General features: G+C 32.7%; 4 protein-coding genes across 5 annotated transcripts; 3 read left to right on the top strand and 1 right to left on the bottom strand.

Annotated features, from left to right (window-relative positions):
* Positions 1-1,798: 1,798 nt before the first annotated feature.
* LOC18025118 (casein kinase 1-like protein 10) lies at positions 1,799-5,246 on the top strand. 2 transcript variants are annotated; one of them, XM_024159308.1, is made up of 14 exons: positions 1,799-2,170; positions 2,298-2,338; positions 2,588-2,657; positions 2,740-2,888; positions 2,970-3,065; positions 3,152-3,222; positions 3,300-3,361; positions 3,445-3,508; positions 3,606-3,690; positions 3,770-3,896; positions 4,021-4,094; positions 4,199-4,262; positions 4,477-4,571; positions 4,766-5,246. In XM_024159308.1, exons 1-14 carry the CDS (start codon positions 2,095-2,097, stop codon positions 5,003-5,005), a joined length of 1,314 nt encoding a protein of 437 aa, XP_024015076.1. In that variant the 5' UTR covers positions 1,799-2,094; the 3' UTR covers positions 5,006-5,246. The 2 variants fall into 2 exon arrangements, with proteins under 2 accessions (XP_024015076.1, XP_006406038.1); XM_006405975.2 differs by having other exon boundaries at positions 1,800-2,170; positions 4,772-5,246.
* Positions 5,247-5,380: 134 nt separating this feature from the next.
* LOC18025117 (epsin-3) lies at positions 5,381-6,908 on the top strand. Its single transcript, XM_006405974.2, has 4 exons — positions 5,381-5,487; positions 5,588-5,710; positions 5,790-5,951; positions 6,453-6,908. The coding sequence occupies exons 1-4, from the start codon at positions 5,381-5,383 to the stop codon at positions 6,889-6,891; spliced, it is 831 nt and encodes a 276-aa protein (XP_006406037.1). The 3' UTR covers positions 6,892-6,908.
* Positions 6,908-8,238, bottom strand: LOC18025116 (putative protein phosphatase 2C-like protein 44). The gene is made up of 5 exons (XM_006405973.2): positions 8,190-8,238; positions 7,714-7,983; positions 7,403-7,628; positions 7,180-7,301; positions 6,908-7,083 (listed from the first exon to the last, which is right to left on the bottom strand). The coding sequence occupies exons 1-5, from the start codon at positions 8,220-8,222 to the stop codon at positions 6,946-6,948; spliced, it is 789 nt and encodes a 262-aa protein (XP_006406036.1). The 5' UTR covers positions 8,223-8,238; the 3' UTR covers positions 6,908-6,945.
* Positions 8,239-8,790: 552 nt separating this feature from the next.
* On the top strand, positions 8,791-11,981 carry LOC18025115. The gene is made up of 6 exons (XM_006405972.2): positions 8,791-8,896; positions 9,031-9,124; positions 9,560-10,847; positions 10,937-11,236; positions 11,313-11,569; positions 11,715-11,981. The coding sequence occupies exons 1-6, from the start codon at positions 8,842-8,844 to the stop codon at positions 11,911-11,913; spliced, it is 2,193 nt and encodes a 730-aa protein (XP_006406035.1). The 5' UTR covers positions 8,791-8,841; the 3' UTR covers positions 11,914-11,981.
* Positions 11,982-18,506: the final 6,525 nt, after the last annotated feature.

Below are 18,506 nucleotides of genomic sequence, written 5' to 3'. Positions count from 1 at the left end.
TATGATTAACATTTCCAAATGTGCTTTATTGTAACAATAAAACCCCAAACTGAGCTTGTTTGCGAAGTAATTAAGATGAAATTGGTAGTGCTACATTTGTGTTTTTGGGAGTCGGTAGAACCAAAGCTTACTTTGCTTTCTAGTTTTCTTGTCTTTTCCTTACATTTGTTTTTGCTTGGCTTTCCATCGATCGTCATATTTCGGCAATTTTCTAAATACAGCAGGAAGATTTTAAAAATATATATTTAAAAATTGAAACAAAAAACCAAAAACATTAAAGAAGCTTTGACAGCCAATTCAAAGCTGAATTAAGGACATCTCTAACTTTACCCAATTTCTTCCTTCAAATGTTATTTTGGAGGAAAATTTTCTCCAACCCTACCCCATTTTCACCTCCAAAGTGAAGGAATACCATTTTTTCCTCTAAATATGGAGTAACTCCATTTTTAACTCCATTTTGCAGGTGAACTTTTTTATTTACAAAATAGTTTTTTACTTTTCATAAATTCTTAAAAATTTATAATTTAATCCTTTATATTATATATATTTAGTTAAAAATTAAAAATAGATAGATTTAAAATTTGAGAATAGAAAATAAAAAATATAAGAAGATTGACTGAAACTAGAAATAACATAAAATTAAAATACATAAAAAGTACTGAAATTACAAAAAACATAAAATAAATTTATTACAACAACTGATTAATATTTCTCCAATCGTGATTTGCTATTGTGAAAAGTCCAGTTCGTTTTTGGAAAAAAAAATGTGTTAAATGACATAATGACTACATGTATAATTCTACATAACATGATAGTCGAGGATGAGCGTGATCTTGATGCACCGATTAAAATTGGAAGAGAAGCTCCACCTCTAGAAGTAGAAGTAGCTAAAGACGAAATTATCCGGTTCCAAAATTTTCTTGCTCGATTCAGAGAAATCAAAGATAAAAACGCTCATTTTTCACTTTGAAATGCTTTAATTGATCATTTGTGGGAAAAGTATTCAAATGGTGATATTTAAATTAAAATGTACTTAATTTTCTTCTTTTAAATGGTGTGTAATGTTATTTTTATATTATAGTGGTTGAATTTAAAATAATATTATAATTTATGAAAGTTTTAAGAGAAAAAAAATAAACAAGTTTATTTGTAATTTTTATAAATAGAGTGCATTATTAGTATTTAACAATAAAATAAAAAGGAAGAATATACTTAGAATATTTTTTATGGAATTGAAAATGGAAGAATACATTGGAGAGAAATTTAACTCCATTTTGAAATTCCTCCATTTTGGAGATAAAAATGAGGAAATACATTGGAGATACTCTAATGCAATAGAAAAGAGTTATAAAAACATTATTTTAGAGTAGACATTGTTTTCATTTTTCCAGGCCATATTTAATACTTTTTGTTAGAGTAAGGAAGATTACTTGGTAACTTAAGGCAAAAACTAAAATTAAATTAAAACCTTAAAGAATATTCTCAAAATAACATTTTATGCTTGCATCAGACTTGTAATAGTAACATTTCAATTATGTTTATCTGCTCAGTCTACACTGTTTGTTTCATCCATTACTTTCATCAAATTTGTACCATTTTATTCGATCGATCTATTTTGTTGTTATCTGCTCAATCTTTTCTTTTTTTTATTTATTTAATAAACAATTTTTCTCGTTTATTATCCGTTTCCCGTGACGATAAAAGTAATAATAAAATAATAATAATAATACAGAGTAGTAAAGAAGATCGAGGGATAATAATATTATATTCCTCAAAGCCGTCTTGTTTCGTCTCACTTTCTCTTCCGTCTTGTCGACATTAGTCGGTCATCGTCCATTTTCTCCTTCCCACTTTTATTTTTCTCTCTTTTCTTCAACAATCTCCAGAAAAAGTCACTACCTGGGAAAATTTGGTTTCTTATTAGTCCTTAAACTTTATCTGATCACTGTTTCGACCGAATTCTACAAAAGATTGGATTTTTAGTCTGCCCAAAATTTAGAATAGGATTATCTCGGCGTTTAATTTGTATAGATGAGAGTGTTACTTTGAAGTAATTACTGCTGCTAAAAATCAGATTTTGGATTCATCGAAACGATGGATCATGTCATCGGCGGAAAATTCAAGTTGAGTAGGAAGATTGGTTGTGGATCATTCGGTGAAATTTATATAGGTGTGATTCATCAAAATCAACTCACTTGACATCTTTCTTGTTTTTTGCTTTTGTATTTGGTTCTTGGTGTTTATTAAGAGTTAAATCTGACAGTAGTTTTGATTCTTGGTTTTGCATGGCTTTCAAGGGATTAATGTCCAAACTGGTGAAGAAGTTGCTGTTAAGCTGGTATGTTACGTCTTAATCTCTTCAAGTTAATGTAATAATGTAGATGATGGATATAGTCTCTGTGTTTTTTGACCTGAATCTTGAATCTTGAAGTCTCTGTATTTGTATATAAGTTTATGTATTTTTCAGCTTCTTCAGTTTTCTATATGATATCAAAATTTTGTATTTTAAGGCTAATGCTTCATTGTGGTTTCTCTTTCTATTCTGATATAGTTGATGCTTTTGTTTGATTGTTTTCGTCGTCGATAGGAACCTGTGAAGACGAAGCATCCTCAACTACACTATGAATCGAAAGTATACATGCTTCTTCAAGGAGGGAGTGGGTTTTTCCTTTCTCTGGCTCAGTTTCTCTGACGTTTCTATTTTTATGGAATCTGAATACTTCACGTTCTTTTGATCAGATGGTGTTCCTCATATCAAATGGTTCGGTGTAGAGGGTGAATATAGCTGCATGGCGATTGACATTCTTGGTCCTAGCTTAGAGGACTTGTTCAATTATTGTACTCGGAAATTCTCTTTGAAAACTGTTCTAATGCTTGCTGATCAGTTAGTAAGTATGCCCCTTGGATATTTCATGGTTTCAAAAATAAGCTTTTGGAGATGTTTTGATTGTTCTGTACAACAACTGCAGATAAACAGAGTTGAGTACATGCACATAAGAGGGTTTCTTCACCGTGATATTAAACCGGAGAACTTTTTGATGGGTCTCGGTCGCAAAGCAAACCAGGTAGGATTGTCCTGTTTCCTGCTTTTAGTAGAACGTTGATGTGTATATTTAAAAGTGATCTTAACAAATGATATTTCAAACTCAAGGTGTACATTATCGATTATGGGCTTGCTAAAAAGTATAGAGATCTTCAGACGCATAAGCATATACCATACAGGTGGGATCTTTACATGTTTACTTCATGCACTCTGCTTCCATGCTTTAGGCATAAAAGTTGATTGAATTTTTTCACAGGGAGAATAAGAATCTAACAGGAACTGCTCGATATGCAAGTGTCAACACACACCTTGGGATTGGTAAGACTTCCATGCCACATATCAGAATTGATTTCATTCCATATTTAAGAATTAACTTGATAGATAAATGGATTTGCTTGCAGAGCAAAGTAGAAGAGATGATCTGGAGTCGGTTGGTTATGTGCTGATGTATTTTCTACGAGGAAGGTAGGAAACTATCTTGGTTGTGTTATAATAGTGAAAATCTTAAAGAATCATGAAAATCCTTTAAACTTTGGGACGGCATGAAATCTTCTGGTCTCAGTCTGCCATGGCAAGGTCTAAAAGCTGGTACGAAGAAACAGAAATATGAAAAGATTAGTGAAAGGAAGATGCTTACTCCTGTAGAGGTACGTCATTGTCTATATAACATTGTTTTTGTGTAAGCTTTCTGTAACTTTTCACTAAACATCATTTTGCTGTTTTCAGGTTCTTTGCAAGTCATTTCCGTCCGAGTTCACATCGTATTTCCATTACTGCCGATCATTGAGGTTTGAAGACAAACCAGATTATTCATATCTGAAAAGACTTTTCAGAGACCTTTTTATCCGGGAAGGTTAGAAACCTCTTCTGTTTTTGTTATCTTTCCCCTCTCTATTATAATGTTACTTATTGTTTTTGGAGTTATATTAGTCGTAAGAAATGTTCACATGGATTACATCGCTTGTTAATGCATGCAGGTTATCAGTTCGACTATGTGTTTGATTGGACAATCTTGAAATATCCTCAGATGGGCTCTAGTTCGAGACCAAGGGTTAGTGTTTTTTTTTCGGTTCAACATCTGAATAAAGAGCCTTTAGAACAGTTAATTACTCTGAAATCTCATGTGTGTATAATCTTGTGTCTTGTTTCCACCAGCCAAATCAAAAACCAGCTCTAGACGCTCCAGGACCACCTGCAGACAGAAGTGACAAGCCTACAGGTATAGCTTGATTTTATATCCCTGCGTCTCTAAGGGGCTAATAAAATGTTGACTGCTCGTGTAATCTGAGAATTATGTTGTGGCATCTGAGTGTTGAAAAATTTGGAGCTTTCTCCATGAACCTTGATTTCTTGCAGTCTTGCAGATGTTGGACATATTGTATGCTGAGATAAGTGAAAACTTAACTCGAACGTTGATTCTCTATTTTGTTCAGTGGGGCAGGATCTGCGAGAAAGATTCTCAGGAGCGGTTGAAGCATTCGCCAGACGAAATGTATCGAGTCCTGGCATTCGCTCTTCCAAAGAAGTGGTTAGTTTTTTGTTTCCCTCTTCTATAGCTTATACCTCAGTTTGTGAATCGTGTTTCTGATAAGTATATGACTTAAAAGATATATCTTGCTGAGTGTTTGGGATCAAAGCAAGTATCTTACTATGAAATTAGTCATGAAAATCGTTCTTACGTTTCTTGATTGATTCTCTTATGTGTTTATGTTTTGTTGCAAGATGCAGCATGAGTCTGAAAAAACAAGAAATGAGAGCGCCACAAAAAGGGTGGTGATGATGTCAAGCAGCAGACCTGGATCATCAGGTGAGCTAAGCGAGAACCGATCAAGTAAACTCTTTTCAAGCGGTGCCCAAAAGATTCAGCCTGGCCAAGAAGCTAAGTCATCAGCAAGGCTTGGACGTGATGACGCCCTGAGAAGCTTCGATCTGCTTACTATCGGTTCCGGTAAGCGGAAATGAGTCACAGAAGGAGACTGTGAACTTAGAAAGAATCTGTTTTACCTACTGAAAATGGGAAAAAAAGATAAACAAAAAATCTTTAGTCTTCATTTGATCTGTTTAGCCTTTTGGGAAGAAGACGAGAGAAAGTAAATCTCTCTCCTTCCTTATGTGTTTATAGAATTTGTTCATTAAAAAGTGGTACTGGATATGTAACTTGTAATAAGTACTATGTTTAATATTAATCAAATTTGGTCAAACACTCAAAACCTATTAATAGTTGCTTCTCCTGAAGTATCTGAGCTAAAAGAAAGGGTTGCTCATGAGAAATGTTTGGTCAGAAGCTCACATTTAAGTAATTTATCGTAGAGTCAGAAGACAGCAATTTAATTTTTAATGGGGACACTATGGTTTGGAGAAATCAAGAAACAAGCCTCTTTGTTTCTTCAAGACAAGTACAATGTTGCTAGACTTGTCCTCACCGATGTTACTGAAGCTGAGCTGTGAGTCACACTATAACCTGTAATTAGCTAACTTTGACATTAGTGATTACTTCAACTCTTTAATAAGAATTTGGTTTTTTTTTTGGTGCTAATTCTTTAGGTTAGTAGAAGAAGTGACAAATGATAATCCTTCTTCTCCAGATGCTAAAACGATGACTAAAATAGCTGAGGCATCGTTTGATACAGTGGATTATTGGAGAATTGTGGATGTTCTTCACAGAAAGTATGAATAAATACTTATTATTATGTTTCTGGTGGTAATTAATTATTGATTAACTGATTTTAATCACATTTAAAAACAGAATAGAGAAAGGAGAGATGAAGAAGTGGAGAGAGGCGTATAAGGCAATGGTGTTATTGGAGTTTCTATTAACACATGGTCCTCTTCATTTGCCTCATGATTTTCTTTATGACTTGGATCATATTCGTTTCCTCTCTACTTTCCAATACGTTGACGATAATGGGTAAATTACTATACAAAAATATCCAACTTTTTATTATGTAGGGAAGAATCTCACACAAACAAAAGAAAGAAAAATCAATTGTTTAGCTAATTCTAGAAATAAACTCAATTACAGGATTTGAAGTTTCCAAAAAATATTTTACAAAAAATGCTAGTTAATATTCAACCTTCATCTGTATGTTTTGTTTCATGATTTTTGTTTTTAACATAGTAAGAAAAATGTTAAAGTGTTAGTTATACACTTATACTCTTCATTAATACATTTATTTGTGAATTATTTATTGTGTTTAATTAGCTAAAATAAAAGTGATAAAGTTAGAAGATTGATTAAAAATCAACACTAAAATTACTAAATATATTTTTTCTGAAAATAGTAGTTTATTTTTGTTCAAAATAAACAAAATTATAGTTCTTCTGTTTTTTTTTTTTGAGAAATCACAAAAATATAGTCTGCAATGAAATCTTAATCATGTTTCTAATTTTGTTTATTTATTTATTTTAGATTTGATTGGGGAGCTCAAGTTCAGAAAAAAGCTGATCAGATTCAAACCCTTCTTCTAGGGAAAGAGGAATTGAGAGAAGCTCGTCTCAAAGCCCTCAAAACCACCTCCCAAATCAATGGCTTCGGAAACTCCATCAACAACTTTTCTTCTCTTCCGTCTCCTTCACCGGACTCGCTCTCTCACCGGAGATGCTCCGATTCGACAAAAACCGAACGAGAATGGCCTGTATCCGAATCCGATTCGTTGATCGGCGATGAAGACGACAGTAATCTCGCCGGTGAAGAGACGCTGATCGGCGGTATCTGCTCTAAGCTAGCCGGATTTAGTCCTCTGAAGAAACTTCACGGCGGTCCTACGGCGGCGGGATTTCATACCTTGTCGAACGTTGAGAGAGTTTCCAGTAAATGTTACGATCGCCGCAATTCCATCGGCTACTAAATTTAATTCGGTTCGGTTTAATTTTAAATCTACCGGAATTACACAAAAACCGGTTTAGTCAAACCTAATCACAATACAAGAGATTTCGCTTTTGCTAATCCTGTTTAAAGCTTCTTTGGCTAAGCATTTTGCAGCTTCTTGTGGATCTTCGATGTGTCTGATTAGATTAATCGCCTCTTCATTCTTTATCACCTGCACCAAAAAAAAAATCAAACCATTTTAACGTTTTTCTAAGTGATTAAATCTGTATTTTTATTGATCCTCTTTTTTCTTTTTTGATAATCTTACCTCCCAGATTCCTGAGCTACCGATAATGATAAACTCTATATCTGAATCAATCTTTTCTGTAACCAAAGCAAGTTCTTGATTTCTTGGATCTGATTCATCTTCCATTTCACGTTGATAACAAACTGTGAGATACACATTTGAAGAAAAGCTGAGATCTCAATCCAATTTCTTCTCATACAAGTAATCTACAATGAAAGCAAAACCGGTCTGATCCGAACCAAACCTGGGAAAATAAAATTTGACCAATTTCTTGTTGAGGATTTCCGGTTATTATCTTTGATTTGATGAGCCTCGCCGTCTCTGCAAACCACCACTCTATGGCCGCCGATACTAGCCATGGCTAGCTTTTCTCCGTTCACCACCGTCACCGAAGCGGCCGAGCCACCGCTTCTTTTTTCCTCGACGTACGCTCTTCTCATAGTCTCTTTACACTTTCTCATTATCCCATGCTGCAATTTTTTCCTCCCACAATTACTAAAATTTGAAATTGAAGAATCGAAATATTTCGATTGTAAGTTATAACTTGTGATTTACCTCATTGGGGAGCTTATCGAAGAGATGATTCTGTATATATTTAACAATCTCTTTTCCTGTTCCAGCATTTGAGACTGCAAATAACCAAATCTCAAGCTCTTCATTTTGCTGCTCTCTCTGTACAAAAACCGAATCGGCACTCGATGAACGGTCGATGTGGCTTAACCGGTCGATAGTATAGTATCCATGAGAAACCGGAGTTAACCATGATGGTTTCTTCTTCTTTCTTCTTCTTCCGTCTCTAACTACAAGTCGTCTGAACCGGAACGCCTGTTGGATTCGGTTATCTTAGAGATTACTCATACTTTTGAAGATATTAGAGGAGTTTATATAATCAAAGGATACTCGAAAGATCATATTTTTATTCTGAAATCCAAATTCTGTGGTTTTACTTCTTTAAAATCCACAATTCATACCCAAATAAACACAATTGTAAAAAGGAAAAAAAAAAGATATAAGAGGGAGAAAGAGATGACCTTGAGCATAAAAGGGAAATCCCAGAAACCCATCTTCACTCATAGCTTCTTATTTGCTTACTATCTTATAAATTGCAATTTTTTTGATAAAAACAAGAAAAACTTTTTCGATTCTCACAATTGAAAAAAGTAGAAAACTTTATCAATTGCAAGATACAATCTTCTTTAGTCATTTTCGCATATTATAAAAAAATATACAATTCAGGAGCAAAAAAAAAAATGCTACTTTTAGTCATTGTTTATTGGCATTTTTTTGTAACTAGTTATTAGCATTGAGAGCAGTGTCTAATGAAACTCGAATTGTGTTGTCAATAAAACGCTTATAGTAACGTCCATTTTGAGATACATACTGATTAGTGAACATTAAATAAAGCGTCATGTAGTAACGTACGCCTATATTCTACTAACACATTCCAGTTAAATTCTCTTGTTTGTCTATATTTGACTTTGACAATAAATTTCTTCTGCGATAGAGTAAACCATGGAATTATCGGTTAATTATTAAACCGGAAAACTCTACCAAATTAAGTTTCCTCTTAAATTAAAACCTCCAAAATACTACTGTCTTTTCTTGCCGGAGCTTCTCCCTCCGTCTCTTGTTAAACCTCAAAAGCCCTTTTTTGGCGGAGCTTTTAGGGAAAGTATCTCGAAAATGGCCATGGGCCGTCTTCTATCGCCGAAATTAACTCCGCATTTCAGCACCAGAGGTGATTTTAGAAAAACCCTTTTCCTGAATCGCTGTGATTTTTATTTTTCTCACCTTCAACGCAAATGATTTTCATTTTCATTTTTTTTTGCCGTGGTTTTCATCGAATACTTATGAATTCTGGAAACTGAATAGGTTTTGTACCTCTAACGAGGAAGTGGCTTTCTTCTTCCCTGGAGGATGGTCGGAAATTTGAGAGATTGCCGGATTCTAAGGCTTCCGTTAACAAGTGAGTACACTTCATTTTTTTCTTCTCTTCTCCTGTTTCGAGATGATTTTCTGTTACCTGATTGGATTATTTTGGAGTCATTTGATGGGTTTTGTGTCCATTCAATCTGAAAAATGTAAAATTCGGAATCTTGTTGTCATCAGAATAGGTTAATGTTAGTCTCCGTGAAGAGTAATGAACCTACTTCGAAACCAAATCTGGAAAAATGGAGTTTTTGCTTGGAGTTTGTGGTAGGTGTTGTTAAATGGTTCGGTTAACTCAAGCCTTTGTGTATTTATTGTGATTTATCTTCTTCCTGTGTCTTTCACTTGAGAGGCTTCACCTGGTTCTGACCACTGCAAAATCTAGATTTGGGAGATATCAAGCTTCTTGTTAGATTCATTCTCATACTAATTTTGGGATTGTTTTCAAATAATGTTTACTTTGGATGTGTAGAGACATTGGCCAAAAGGGAATGCATTGGTACTCTTTGGGAGGCTTACTGACTAATCTAAAGCAAAAGATTACTGGAAACATGCTCTTGCTCAGCAAAACTTCAAGTGAAGAATCGGTTTCGCCGAAAACCCCCATGGTTCCTTCAGAAGATGAGCCTGCTACTAAGGTGGTTAGCTTGCAGGATGTTGCAGAGAACAAAAACTGTATACCTCCGAATGTAAAGGAAGAGTCTGTAATCTCTGAAATGGTATTTCAAGATGCATCTCAAAGAGTTGCAGCTGGGAAGAGAGAAAGCGCATCTGTAAATAAAGAGAGGTTAGATAGTAATAATAGCTTAGACGACTTAGAGTTGAGATTGATACAAGCTGAAAGAGTGAATCTCCCTGAGGAACCGATTTCTAAAGATGCTTCTCTAGGTTTCTTGAGTGAAGAAGCATCGGAAAGTCTGGCATCATCTGAAGAAAATATAGGGAAGTTGCAGCCTGAGAAAGGGCAATCCGGTCAAAAGGAATCACATCAGAATAAACTCTCGAGCATGTTTATGAACCGGGATCCAGATAAGGAGGTTGAGCTTCGTCTGAGATTTGAGGCATTGAGTAACAGTAGTTCCGGTATGTCTACAAAAGAATCATGTAGTGATGTGGGTGATCAACACGGCCTATTTGGTAAGATGCCGTCTGATCCTATCCAGAAAATGAAAAATATCTCTAAGGAAAAGGATACACACTGGTTTTCAGAGGCTCTCCAAAACCCTGAGTCTTTGTCATCCTTTCCATGTCATGATCGGAAGAGTGGAGACCTGCCTGCTACTAGTGAAACGAAATCTACATTGCCGTTTAGAAGTCCTAGAGGAACCGTTGTACCTGTGGCAGTGAGTAAAGACTTGAGCATAAAGATGGTGATGGAGTGCCTGAAAGTTCCAACTGATAATGGCAGGGACGCAGATGCCAACTCGTTGAATCCTAATGATGGAGAAGGAAAGTGCGTATTGAGAGGTAATTCTGTAACGGAAAAGAGTGATCGTCTTTTTGCTGCAGAGGAAGAAGAATCTTTGTGCACTCAGGCAACCTTGGCTGCTACCACTCCGAATCCAGAGTTAACAAATAAGAGTTTGGACGCATTATCTGTTGGAGAGCACTCTCCTAACAAAGTATGCCTAAGGTTTTTACCAAGATTTGACAAGGAAGAGATTGTTAAACGATTTTCTGAGTTTGGAGCCGTTTTGGATTTTCAAGAAATCCCCTCTTTTGATGGATGCTATTACAAAGATGCTGTCTTGACTTTTGAGGTTAGTTTTTGCATTGTCTTCTTGTTTAAACGTTTACTTAAGTAGTGGTTTTCTGCTGCTCATTTCTCTCTTTGCTTCCATATTTGTAGACTCACTCGGCAGTCAAGAAGGCTCTCAAGAAAGCAGTTGTGATGGTGAAGAATTACAGTGTAATAGTTGAGGCAACTTCTCAAGAAGACAATGTAGAAAAGATATGCATTCCGGATCTTATTGGCGATCCAGATGTGCCTATTGCATTGTTGAAGGAACCAACACGAACAGTTAAGATTCATCCGCTGGCTCACGGAATAAGTTCAAATCAGATCAAAGAAGCGCTAAGGTTCTGTAGGAGCGACATATCTAAGTTTATCTTGGGTTCATCGAAAACAGCTGCTTTCGTGGAGTTTGAGGTGCGGTTTTTATAGTAGCCAATCTGGTTTGAGTATCAAAATGCTTAAGATAAAATCATCTAACTTTGTGTTGCAGACGGAAGATGGGAAAGAGAGAGCACTTGCAGAGCATTCAATCAGCATATTCAACAAACAATTGTTTATCTCAAGGATTGATATACCGAGGACAACCGTTGCAAGGATTTCACACTTTTCAAAACCATGTATGAGTGACATACGGAAACTGTGTGCACCTTATGGAAAGATCAAACAGTTGCTTTTCAGGGGAGATGGTATTGCAGATGTGCATTTCGATGTCTCTGAGTGGCCAAACATGCACACTATTCTCAACAGGTTAGAACACAAAAACCACACACATCCGTTTTTCTGAAAATAACAAGTGGAAAGTCTTTGACTTTTGTTTTTTTTTTTTTTTTTTTTTTTTTTTGACATCCACTTTTGTTTTTTGTCTTTTTTGTGTCTTTGTTATTTTTGACAGTATGAATGGTATGGAGATCGATGGTATGAAGTGGGTGGTTCGACCAGCAACAACAGTTATACCCCATGAGATTCTCAAGGTTTTGTGGGAAGACCCTCAAGGAAAGAGATATGTGAAAGGTTTGATTCAGAATCTTGTGAGAGAGATTGAACAGCCTTTAGATGCAGCTCCTATAGCAGCTATGCATACACTATTATAGTTCCATTGTGCTCAACTTTTGAAGATTACAGGCAGGGCTGGCTAGAGCCTTTTGTTTTGTGACTGGTTTTAGGCTAAAGCCATTGTTTTGGTAAACATCTATGAAAAGAAAAGCTAACCACGATGGAATTAGTTTTATTTGAGAGATCAAAGAGGAAAACGAAACTGCTAGCTAAAACAATCAGGTTTAAATTTAATTGATTGGAAATTTATTCATCATGCGTACGCAATTACTGTTAGTCTCACAACAATAGCAATAAATTTGTGATTCAGCCATGCCAAAATCAATGAATTTATTTTCTTGTAAATCATAAAATAAAATTATCTATGGATTAAAGTATGCACTAATGATTATTATTTTTTTAGTTACTGAAATAATATTCAAGATTATGAAAAAATCTGAGGTATGAAAAATGAAAGATTATATTATACTAAAAAATATAAAATTACACTAAATAGATTTCTCACCAATAGAAGTGAAAATAGAAAACTATTCTAAAGTATTAATATTATATTGATGAAAGGTTTAATGTGTATCTCACCAATGAAGGTAAAAAATTTATGATGAAGATTCTCAAAATAAACTACACTAAATAATGATGTGAATCTCATCAATGAAATGTTCTTATATATATAGAAAAATGAATCACCAAAAAAATATAGACTTCAAAGTTCAAACTCTCTTTCTAACAAAATTTAAACCTCTTATAGTCTAGTTTACAATGCCAACATGGTTGTTTTTATTTATAATCATTTCGATAGTACTGTTGATAGCTGGGGTTACGTTTACTTGCTATAAGGATATCAAGAAAGATGATAGCAACGATGGATAAACTCCGGTAATCACTATTCACTAATGCGTGAAGGAGATTTGTTGGCTGGCTGGCAAAAACCCTTCAGAAAATTTGTTGTTTCCTTTTATTTTTCTGTAATAAACTTAGTTACATTTCCGGTTTTTAGTTTGACTATTTACAGTAAAACCTTTATAAATTAATAATGTTGGGACCATAATATTTTATTAATTTATCGTAATATTAATTTATCTATAAATTAATAATTATTAATTTATAAAAGAAGTTGTTTTCACATATAAATTTTTAAAAATTTATTTGGAATAATGTTATATTTTAAAATTTTAACAAATCTCATAATATATTATGATTAAAATTTATAACTATCACAATAAAATAATTTTTCACCATATTGGATTGTTCATATAAAAATATACATGTTTATAAGTTTAAAATTTATAAATAAACTATGGCTATTATCAGTATTATTGATGATAAAGTTAAAGATAACACTACAATAGATTTTAAAACATTTATCACATCAAAAAATTATTATAAATTTTGAATGTATTTAGTAAAACAGCAATAAGAGGTACTGATATAATAATTAGAGAGATGAGAACCAATGAGATTTCAACTTTAAGTAAAAACAAATACATTAGTCATATTTTAGAATATTAAATTTACATATATTTGCATAAATTTATATAACTAATAATTTATGTTTTTATTGAGACCATATACTTACATAAAGATTTCAAAAAAGAAATATTATCTTATTATCTTATCGAATTTGATGGATTTTTATATTGACCCGATTTGAAACCAGCAAAATTTATTAATTTACAGTGATTATTAATTTATCGAGTATTAATTTATAGAGGTTATACTGTATATCGAATCAATAGCTGAAAATGCCATTAACTCGCTAAACCTTGTGCCCAAAAGCCATCACTCTATTATTTAATTTTTTATTGAATTATTTTAAATAGCCAAAATCCTAGAAATTCATATCTTCTCCTTAAAAGTTTTTAAATTTACAACATAACTTGTTGATTCTATAATTCACTCACAAAAAAAAACCGAACCTAAATATTTAACCCGATAATCCATAGATTCATTCGAACATTTACCTTATTTTCCTTTACTAAAGGAAAATCAAGTCAGTTAAAAAAAAATTGAACATCGAGACATGAGAGATTCTTTTGGCGTAGAATCTGGCGAATGCTCTTCTTAGTTTTTCTTCGATTTCGTCATCTTTCAAAACTTCTCAATTTTCGTTTTTGTTATTGTTTCTCGTCTTTGTCGATAATGGCTCGAACTAGAGGTAGGAAGCCTCACCAGCGAAAGCCTGTAGTATTACAGGGACAACTATGTGATTAATTTGTATTGTATTTCGTGGTAGAAGTGAGAAAAATAGGTAACAAGTAGAACAACTAAGTTAGATGAAGTAAATTAACAATAGAAGAGGAAGATATGATCAAATCCATTTATGTGAGGTAAACTATAGAAGAGGAAGATATGATCAAATCCTCCAATATTATTTGATTTCTATTAATTAAACCCATAAAAAATAAGTTTGGTCCAATGGATAAAAAATCAGCTAAATTTTCATACGGTAGTAGACTAATTCTGGGAAAAAAATCTGAAGAATTCGTAAGACTGATTTTTACTTCAATAACTACTTCAGTTTCGCAAATATCATATATATAACGTACTAACAAAAAGATTGATTCAAGAACTCTCTCAATTTGTTTATTATTACTTTCTATACAATCAAAAACTTCTATGTTTCATAAACTAACTTGTAAATATGTTTACCTGTTTGGTATTTGATATTTTGATTTATAAATTTGCTGGTATCGTCTTTATCCTAGATTCAAAATCTGATTTCATAGATTAATGAATGGCATTTTAAACATAGAAAAATTGGTCAGAAGGTCTTAAACTTTTGGAACACGATTTTACTAGTGGTTATATACATAATATGGACTTAGTGGCAAGTTATAACTCTGTGAATCGATATCATTTTGTCTTTCTCTCGAGGAAAAAGTATGATATTTAACTTGATGGAAACTAATATCCCCTATAACAAAAAAAAAACCCCTACATAGATGATGATGAGTTTTTAGTTAAATTACAAAAGGAGGATTACTACACTAATCTTAGAAAGTATTTATATTACTCGTTCGACGTACTTTTATTTTTTTTACAAAACTAACCTAGCATACCTAAAACACCCTTTTCGCCTTTGTTAAAAAAAACCTAATTACAAAAATGTCATTACTTTTTTAATGCCACGTAGGCAGATTATGGCGCTAAAAAATTCATAAGTCTACCAAGCTTTGACGGTAGACTTATGAAATTTTGGTCAACGCAGAAATTTTGTTGGTAGATTTATTAGGTCGATGGTAGATTTATTCGAGAGTTGGTAGAGTTTTTAAATGTTGGTAGACTTATCTTGGTAGAGTTTTGACGATGAGAGGTAGATTTATTATGTTTCGGTAGATTTGTTGTTGTGAATGGTAGACTTGTCAAAAGTATTGGTAGACTTGTTAAAAAAAGCGTTGACTTGCTCGCGTAGTTGACTTTTTCGGTAGATTTATTGACAATGAAGTAGATTTATTTTCTGTGTTGGTAGACTTATTTCCTTTAGCGGTAGATTTATGTGAAAAAAGTTGTCAATACGTGCGGTAGACTTATCTGTTTTATGGTAGAGTTATATATAGTTGGTAGAGTTTTCGCTTTTGTGGTAGATATGTTTGACTTGTGGTAGATTTAATTCAGTTAAAATTCATTCCGGTTAGTGGTAGATTATATGTTACATGAGGTAGACTTAAAAACTTTTGGTAGATTTATTTGTTTTGTGGTAGATATGTTTGTTTTGTGGTAGACTTAAATTTAAAATAAATTTCATTATGGTTTGTGGTAGATTAATAATTACATGAAGTAGACTTACGAAATGTTGGTAGATTTGTTTGTATGTTTGGTAGAGTTTATGTAATCTGGTAGAGTTATCTAACGTATGGTAGACTTCTTAAAATAATAATATGGTAGATTAATTAAGTTTGGTATTTACAAAGATAACCTTGATCTGGTAGACATATGACATGCTTATGGTAGACTTGTTTATATGGTAGAGTTATTTTTCATGCTTGAGGTAGACTTAGTAGTTAATGTTTGGCAGACATTTGACTTTATGGAGTGAAATTACTTTTTTGTCCTAAATATATTCTCCTATCTACGAAAAAACCAGCGGTTTGGTAGACTTGTTTTGGAATGTTGTATGTTAAACAGGTTTCGTACATATGGTAGACTTGTTCCATGGTTATATTTGACTTGGTTTTGTTACCATTGACGTTTTCTTTGCATGAGTTTGCTAAGATTATGTCGGTTAACTGTGATTCGATCACAGATGAGTATTGGTCTTTACAATATAGATGTCATAATCAATGATCAAAAATTTCTAACATGAATATTTTTTCTATGATATATCTTTTCTCTAAGATAACTTTGCTTTTCATATTAACTTTGAACATATATGTCATATTTGTAATAACCATCTCTTAACTTATGATCTTTTGATTTTTATTTTTGAATATTTGTTACATTTAACTTTATTTACATAAACTTTTACAACATAATTGAATAATAACATTCCTAGCAAATGTGATAAAAATGTGAAATGTCTGGATCAATGTTTTACGACAAATATAATTTGTGATAAAAATGTGAAATGTCTGGATCAATGTTTTACGACAAATATAATTTGAAAACAAAAATATTATCATTCAAAATAAATCTACCATCATTTCAAAACAAATCTACCAAATGTAAATCTACAATTCATAGTAAAACATGTCGGATCGGTGCTGGATATCTCATCAAAGATTTGTTCACCATGGCAAAGCCCATAATCTGTCAGAAAAAAATAAACAATTATTGTTATTCATATATAAAATTCAAATATATACGACTGATAAATCTACCATGAATAACTAATAAATCTACCAAACACATATCATTTTTCAAATAAGTTACCATTAAATGACTAATAAATCTACCAAACCACATCGTTTTACAAATAAGTCTATCATTAGATGACTAATAAATCTACCAAACGACATCGTTTTTTAAAATAATTTTATCATCAAATAACTAATAAATCTACCAAACCACATTTCGTTTTCTAAATATATCTACCATCAAATAACTAATAATCTACCAAACTACATACCGTTTTTCAAATAAATCTACCATCACACATTATGAACTTTACAACCAAAAAAATACAAAGTCGATTTCCAAATATATCTACCAAACGTACCTGAAAAAAAAAAATTTATGCCGCCGACAACCTCCACAACACCACACCAATCCATCGAAACAACGTCTATCCACTGCGGTTGTGCGCGACGCGGTGAGAATACATATTCATACAACAAAATTTAACAAAACAAAAGAAAAGATAAAGAGGAGAGCAAGAGAGGAATGAAAAGGTTGAAGAAAAGCAGCTCCATGGGAGAAAAAAAACGGCGCAAGAGAAAGAGAGAGAGAAGAAGAATTAGGGTTTTTTTTTTTTAGTTTTTGGTTTTGTATTTTTTTTTTTTTTTTGCTTTTTTCGTTTTAAAAAATGTTTTTTTTCGTCAATTAAAGTTTTTTCGAAATTAAAGTTTTTTCAAAAAAAAAAATTATAAAAAAAAATCATAATGGCATTTTCGTAATAATATTCAACATCTGGATAAAATAGACTTAAACCAACTTTATAAAGTTAGTCTAATAAGCCCTTCAATATGTTAGGTTAGGTTTGTCATTTCATTAACCTTAAAGGTTAGTCTGAGGAATTTTTACAATTAAAAAAAAGTACGTATGTACGGAAAATTGATCAATGTGTATCAGGTGTGAAAATTGTCGAAAATAGGCAAAAGCATTGAGTTTGTTATATATTTTATGGTATCATTTGCATTGTGACTTCTTTAACTTAAAACTTAAAAGAGTATGCATAATCTCATCAGAAGTTTTCATCAACATCCCAAACGCGTTTCTAAATCAATTTGTGCATTTTTTTTTTTAAGGCTTCCTAAGTATCTTCTTCGAAAGAGTTGGAACTAATTGATTCTTTTTTTTTTCTTCTTCTTTTCTTTTGGTAGTATTCTTTAGTTCTTCGAAATGGTACTAATTAATAACACTAACAAAGATCGTGATTTTGCTATTTTAAAAAAATATATGTAACTACGAGAAAAGATCTGTTTAAGTACAAGACCTACTTAATTAACATAATTCAATGTACAATCACAACTTTAGGGTCATATTTTGTTTGTTTGTTAATAACGTTTGAAAGGATTAGCTTCAATATGTGATTCTAAATTAGTGATGTTTTTCTTTTAAAATGCTTCCATCGAGAAATTTGATGTAACTGATAGAATTCGACTACCCAAATTGATAAAGATTCGTAAACATTGTTGGTCTAGTTAAAGATAAAACATAAACGAGATTCAACATGTAGTAGATACAAACTACGTACGTAATTCAACACTTAACCAAAACAAAGAAAACCTCTCTTCACTTATTCACACGCGATTTTAGATTTTTCTGGTCTTAGTCTCTTTCGCGTTTGTCAACTCCTCCTGCATACTCTGCAAGCTAGGTAAATATCTTGTACCCCACGTCTCAGATCTATATTAAAAATCTCTGGCACATTCCTCTCTTCTTCATATCACCATTGCACGTAATTCAACAGGATACTTATCTCTAACAACAACCAGAATTTTCTTAGCCCACCTCCCTACAATTAAATTGCAAA

This window comes from Eutrema salsugineum, unplaced genomic scaffold (genome assembly GCF_000478725.1).
Source record: "Eutrema salsugineum unplaced genomic scaffold, Eutsalg1_0 scaffold_13, whole genome shotgun sequence".
Taxonomy (NCBI): Eukaryota; Viridiplantae; Streptophyta; class Magnoliopsida; order Brassicales; family Brassicaceae; genus Eutrema; species Eutrema salsugineum.
The sequence above is the reverse complement of the archived record's forward strand: the minus strand, read 5'-3'. Positions and strand labels throughout refer to the sequence as shown.

Bases quoted from the DNA above. Each gene is read 5' to 3' on its own strand.
- LOC18025118 (XM_024159308.1), top strand. From the start codon at position 2,095: ATGGATCATGTCATCGGCGGAAAATTCAAGTTGAGTAGGAAGATTGGT. The intron at 3,509-3,605 runs GTAGGAAACTAT...TTCTGGTCTCAG, and splicing joins ATGTATTTTCTACGAGGAAG to TCTGCCATGGCAAGGTCTAA. The intron at 3,691-3,769 runs GTACGTCATTGT...TGCTGTTTTCAG, and splicing joins AGATGCTTACTCCTGTAGAG to GTTCTTTGCAAGTCATTTCC.
- LOC18025117 (XM_006405974.2), top strand. From the start codon at position 5,381: ATGGGGACACTATGGTTTGGAGAAATCAAGAAACAAGCCTCTTTGTTT. The intron at 5,711-5,789 runs GTATGAATAAAT...ATTTAAAAACAG, and splicing joins GTGGATGTTCTTCACAGAAA to AATAGAGAAAGGAGAGATGA. The intron at 5,952-6,452 runs GTAAATTACTAT...TATTTATTTTAG, and splicing joins CAATACGTTGACGATAATGG to ATTTGATTGGGGAGCTCAAG.
- LOC18025116 (XM_006405973.2), bottom strand. From the start codon at position 8,222: ATGGGTTTCTGGGATTTCCCTTTTATGCTCAAG. The intron at 7,629-7,713 runs GTAAATCACAAG...AAAAAATTGCAG, and splicing joins TCGATAAGCTCCCCAATGAG to CATGGGATAATGAGAAAGTG. The intron at 7,084-7,179 runs GTAAGATTATCA...TTTTTGGTGCAG, and splicing joins GTAGCTCAGGAATCTGGGAG to GTGATAAAGAATGAAGAGGC.
- LOC18025115 (XM_006405972.2), top strand. From the start codon at position 8,842: ATGGCCATGGGCCGTCTTCTATCGCCGAAATTAACTCCGCATTTCAGC. The intron at 11,237-11,312 runs GTGCGGTTTTTA...TTTGTGTTGCAG, and splicing joins CTGCTTTCGTGGAGTTTGAG to ACGGAAGATGGGAAAGAGAG. The intron at 11,570-11,714 runs GTTAGAACACAA...TATTTTTGACAG, and splicing joins ATGCACACTATTCTCAACAG to TATGAATGGTATGGAGATCG.